Below are 6,000 nucleotides of genomic sequence, written 5' to 3'. Positions count from 1 at the left end.
CCTAACAAAAAACTAACACAATATTTGAATTGCAATAGGAACCACTCAGGGAACATTTGTTTTGAAGCTACTTGATCATTATGCGTTTCCCTGTACACCCTTACTGGAAACACTGTACTCCTGTAGTCTTGCACACATACACTTTGCAGTAATTTAGAAAGAAAACAAACACTCTAATGGAGGACTTACAAAGATTCCAAATGTGTTCACTTGTTTAAAAGTGTTTATTTGCAGATTCTAAACGATAAAAGAAACTAAAAAACAGAAAATAAAACCCATAGCAGTATTCCGGTCTTTTTCCTAGGCTGTTTCCAGAGTACTTCAAAACCCAGGGAAACTTTATAAACATAAACAAAAAAAAGAAACGTCATTCGAAATGAATAGAAATCACTTGACACTTTTATGCTTCCTTTAACCTGGACAGTCCCCTCATAGCTGATCTCCGTTGTGTTTGTGGCATCGAGAACAAACAGATTTAGCTCTTCTTACCCCAGAGCCAGTATACCTGGTGCTTAAGGGCATGCATGTTACCTAAAGGGCAGAATACCAGCTCCTTCCTGTACGCAAGCAAGGCAGAACAGCCGCGTGTACTTACAATTCACCTGCAAGTCATCTTCAGCTGTGAGACAATGATTTTGAAAATCTTCACTACGTAAAATCTGCATTTATTTTCTTTAACAGCAATACTCAGCTGTGCTTTAGTTCAAATCTACACATATCGCTCCTTTGAATTTATTTTTAATTTACATGTTTTTAGCAGAGTTTAGTCATTCCACCTCCGCTGTTTTTTTTTTTATTTATTTAACATTTACAGCCATTCTCTGCTTGCATTAAGCTGAATCCTCTATGTTCCTTACAGCTGCTCTTTAGAATGAATATACAAGGTAATGAGTGGCAGGGGTTGCTCAGCTGCAGCTGGCCAGGATTGAGTCTCCCAGAAAGCAGTCTGTGTTTATCTGCACCGTACTGACGTTTAAACAGAAACTATGGGCTTGATTATGCAATTCCATAAGCGCGAAGCATTTCCACTAATAAACCTCGGAGCCAGCAACATCTCTGCAGTCTTCATTGGCAGGGTCCAGATCCCAGCACAGTCCAGTTTAGGGTCTTCATTCACAGAGTCCAGATCCCGGCATAGTCCAGTTTAGGGTCTTCATTCAGAGTCCAGATCCCAGCACAGTCTAGTTTAGGGTTTCGCTCGTTGAAAGAATATCTGGGAAAAATAAAAAAAAAATCAGTCATGAAAAAGATGATCACCACAACCTACATCTGCCTCATGTAAAAATCAAAGTGTGACATATGTACTCCTCCTTGTATCCCCGGATTCTCATAGCATACATCATGACGTGGTAAATAAACTGGGCTATCAAAGTTGCAATCATTTGTGACATGAATTAAAGCATACAGCAACTCCCATACAGCATGCTAAAGAACATGCTTTATAGATAGATAGATATACAGGTAGACAGATGGAGATATAGATAGCCAGATCTATCTACCTATCTATAGAATACTGTATGGACCAGAATGCATTGTGCATTATCAGCCACAAACCAACGAGAGACGTTGCTGTTATTGTGTGAGAATATATTCTGACCCACATTCTATTTTATATATTTCATGTTCCTGAAATCATACAAAAGTGAGCAACATTTAAAAACAAACCACCACCAGTATCACTCTCACTACAACCACTGTACAACAGGGAAGAAACAATACATTAAAAATAAAGACCATAGTACAATTTTTCTTTTGCTGTCGAGATGAAATTTGAAAGGTGCTTGTTTGCCCAGGTTATTCTCAAGTATCTGGTAAAACTTGTTTACCCACCGAACGCAAATACAGCTTTGTGAGGTTTGAATCGGCGTGTTTTTAAAAAAAGTCTCCTTAAATTCTTCCGTTACTGGTCTGAACCTGATGGTTTCCGAGTTCTCCTTACAGTTTGGTTTATTAAGGTCCATGTTTTTATTTTGATTATTTATTATTATTATTATTATTATTATTATTATTTATTTCTTAGCAGACGCCCTTATCCAGGGCGACTTACAATTGTTACAAAATATCACATTATTTTTACATACAATTACATTATTTTTTACATTATTATTATTATTATTATTATTTATTTCTTAGCAGACGCCCTTATCCAGGGCGACTTACAATCGTAAGCAAAAACATTTCAAGCGTTACAATACAAGTAATACAATAAGAGCAAGAGTAATACAATAAGAGCAAGATTACATTATTTGTTCTCTGTTGTTCTGTGCTTGTTGTAGCGAGAGTGATAATGGCAGTGGTTTGTTTTTAAATGAAGCTGCCGACCAGGATGATCATGACAGAAACATGCATCTTCTAGGAATAGATTTTTTGCATGTACATGAACATTACAAGGATCTATATATATATATATATATATATATATATATATATATATATATATATATATATATATATATATATATATATTTTTTTTTTTATTTTTTATTTTTTTTTTAGACTATCTATCTAATCGATCTATCTTGTTTAAATCTAAACATTCCATTTACTGGATAGCCTACTTTTTTTTTCCTTAAAAAAGGAAGTTCAATCTCTTACCTTTAGGTAATTCTTAAAAACTTTTAAATCCGGTTGCTGAAGTGCTTGACAAAATTCCTGCATGAGTGGAAAAAAATATATATAACGATTCAGCACAGCAAAGTTATAATGAACACTTTGAAAGAACAGCTGGAAGGAAGTAGAGTAAAAAAAACCCTGAAATAAGATTACATTTATATCCACAACACAAAGCTGCTGGGTTCATTTTTTTCATTTGGTAGCTTGGTTTGTGAAATGCTGCTTTTAAAGAAAGAGGTAAATATCTTCCTGGGTGTTTAGGGACACACTGATCACAAGAAGGTCTGTATTGATTCAATAAAGCAGTGGGCATTGAATTGCAATTCTGCAACCTGAAAGGATTAGGGTTATGTGAAGATGCTCTTGGAGCAAACATAGATTTCTTTACAAAGCTGTTGAAATGTGCAATTACCACAGGCTGTACTGAACATGTTACAGTACTGTAAACCCTCACACACACACCGTCACAAGCTTACCTGGATGATCTCAGGAGATACTTGCAGTGAAGGCAGGTATTCTTGCTGAAGGTACTGAATACATTCTGGTCCCTGAAAATGGGGGGGGGGGGGGGGGGGTGGAAATACACAATTTGAAAACTGCACAAAAAATTGTACAAAATAATGGGTTATAATAAAATGTAGTAGGCCCTGATGTTCATGTTATAGATCCTTTAGAAATTCCTCAGATGGGTGATTTGTTTTGTACAAGAAACGGGATCTAATTACATAAAGTAGCTTTTCTCATTTAAAAAATGCTAGGGCACTACAGGGTTAATATATATAGTTAGAGATGGAGGCAGAACTAGAGAAGGAGATAGATAGATATACTGCATATAGTAGAGGTGCAAGGATTCATTGTCTATTGACGAATCGTGATATTTTCTTTACATGATATATTGTATCGTAATAGAAATATTTCTCTTGTATCTTGAGACCAGACCAAAAGCACAGCGTAACTCATTGTAGTTCACCAAGTGGTTAATGGATGAAGAATAAGTGTGTTTTATAGTTGGTCTGAATACATACTCTCCCTGACTCATTTAATTTGAGTTTAACAAAACAGTCCCTCATTAAAATGTGCACCTGATCTTATCAAGCATCATACAAAGCAGCCAATCTGGCCTATCACATGTATTGTGATACATATCTAGGGCTTGATGTTTTCGGCTTTTATTTTTTGATCACATGACCCTTATTCTGAGCCGATTCAGTTTCCCAATTAAACTCAGAAAAAGCTGTTAATTAAAAAACAACATCTCTTGTTTTTATCTTCATATCTTGACTGAGCCTGATTCTGTTTTGCTTCATTTTTATTTCAAACAGACGTGACAAATTACGTTAATTGCTCATCACTGATCCTAATTGCGTTTCATTCTTAAAGTCGCCTAGTTTATTGTTGTGCTGTTGTTTTCATCGGTTTAACAGAGTTGTCCTGACAGATTTTCCTTTCAGCATAAAATGCCCAGTACGGAGTTCACACTGACAGCAAGTCCATTTAAAATCTCCTTGATTTGTAGCAAAGAAAAAAATAATCTTAAACCCAATCTTGTGTAAGATACAAGCTGACTTTCACCCATTCAAACTCAGAGCAGTCAGATAACCCACTTGTGGGAATGAGATGAGTTTCATTACACTGAACTCTGTCGGCCAACACAGGGGAACTGCAATGCATTGTGGGCTGTAATGGAACTTCCACATTTATATAAAATCCAATGAACGCCTCCAGTACATACTGTAGATGGTCTGTGATGACAGCGCATCTCTCTCACAAGACAAGACACACTTGGTTATTTGTGACTCAAATTTACCCAAGGACTGTGGAATGAATGCAAAGCAATTTTTCTTATAAAAACAGTAAGTAAGCAATTTAGGACTTTTACCCTTTTGAGATGAATAGTTTTCAAAGTCACTGCACACTCCGACAAAGCCTGTTTAAAAAAAAAAACAAAACAGAAAAAACTTATTTCAACATTACAACTGACTGAAGTAGATTACACTTGCACAATGTACCTCCGACTACACTAAACACAGAGAAGGGGGGTCATCGTTTACAGAAGGGACTGCTGTTTCTGACTGCAACATGGAGACCAGTGATTCTATTAAGCAGGATTTCTTTTTGTATTTTCCAGTTTTACTGAATTTGAATGGAATATTGTGGCAAGAAGAGGTGTTTGATTTGACTGGCGGTCATTATTTGAAACCAGCATTACATTTGGAGCTTCTGATTTTCGGTGCTTTACCCAGACTTTTCTACTCTCCTTTAGGAATTCAATTGATATCTGTTAAGCCATTGGTATCTCTCGATCACAACTGAGAAACGTGTTCATAGTAAAATTGATTTATTTTACAGGTTTGTTTTTTTTCTGTGAAACCAAATTGGCCAAGCCTTCATTTTTGATTAACAAGCAGAACGTACAAACGAGACTGCAACATGTGAATAAGCGACTCCTCTTTATTAAAGCTAGAATGAAAAATAAAGTATTTTACGCTGGGCACGCTTTATTACAATCATTCTGCGTGACTGTATTTACATTAATAAAGAGGAGTCACTGCTGCTTTGAAATGAAAAAGTAAGATTTTTAAAAGCCCATTTGGTTGTTTTATAGAAAAACCCCGTAAATTAAATCAATTTTACTATGAACACGTTTTTGAATTGTGATTGAGATACATGAATGGCTTAACAGGTGTCAATCGAAATTTTATAAAAGGAAAGTAGAAAAGTCTCTCCAAAAATCAGAAGCCCTTATTATATTTTATTACGCAGTTCAAATATTAAGAGAAGAAACAGCCAACCAAACATTAAAACACTTACCAGGACAGTCTGAGCATCAGCCAAATCGAACGTGGGCTTCAGCGGTGCCAGGAAGCAAGCTGGCACCATGTGTTTGTAGATGAAATCTGCAAAACCGACCAGTCCATCCTTCCCACCTGTTAGGAAAGAAATGCATGTCTATAGGAAACTTGAGCAAAAAAAAGCAGGATCTTGTCTCTCTTAGCCGTGACGGAGTAACTTAGAGACGACTCTGTCCACACAGCAGCAGCAAGCGCTCCATGTGTGTAGCGGGCGCAGCAGCAAGAAGCTTTACTGCATTTGGGTTTTTTTTTCCCCTCTCAATACAATATGCTGTTTCAAAACGTATAGGGATACAGAATTTCATTAACGTAACCAGCTTCCCTTCAATGAGTATTACAAGGTGGTGAATATAGTGAAGAACCGGCCCCTCTTATGCACTGTATAAAACAGTTCATTACAAATACAGCCGATGCAGCTCCACAGTTAATGGTTTCACGGGTACAGAATGACAGCAGATTTGTATTGCTGTGACCGCAGGGATATCCAGTGGCAAGATCACAGGAAGCTCAATAGCGACGGAACAGACATGGTTTT

At 36.6% G+C, this 6,000-nt stretch overlaps 1 protein-coding gene across 4 annotated transcripts in view; it reads right to left on the bottom strand.

Annotated features, from left to right (window-relative positions):
• Window positions 1–205: 205 nt before the first annotated feature.
• The window catches only part of LOC117416022 (exportin-T), a 30,944-nt gene continuing 25,149 nt past the window's right edge, over window positions 206–6,000 (bottom strand). For all 4 annotated transcript variants that reach the window (XM_059026842.1, XM_059026843.1, XM_034027038.3 and 1 more), the window contains exons 21-25: window positions 5,425–5,540; window positions 4,493–4,540; window positions 3,090–3,161; window positions 2,596–2,652; window positions 206–1,213 (exon numbers count right to left, since the gene is read on the bottom strand). In XM_059026842.1, coding sequence (XP_058882825.1) covers window positions 1,187–1,213; window positions 2,596–2,652; window positions 3,090–3,161; window positions 4,493–4,540; window positions 5,425–5,540 — 320 coding nt within the window. In that variant the 3' untranslated portion in view covers window positions 206–1,186. The remainder of the gene's footprint in view (window positions 1,214–2,595; window positions 2,653–3,089; window positions 3,162–4,492; window positions 4,541–5,424; window positions 5,541–6,000) is intronic.

Source organism: Acipenser ruthenus, chromosome 7, assembly GCF_902713425.1.
Source record: "Acipenser ruthenus chromosome 7, fAciRut3.2 maternal haplotype, whole genome shotgun sequence".
Classification (NCBI taxonomy): Eukaryota; Metazoa; Chordata; class Actinopteri; order Acipenseriformes; family Acipenseridae; genus Acipenser; species Acipenser ruthenus.
Note: the sequence above shows the minus strand (reverse complement) of the source record. Positions and strands in the feature narration are given on the sequence as shown.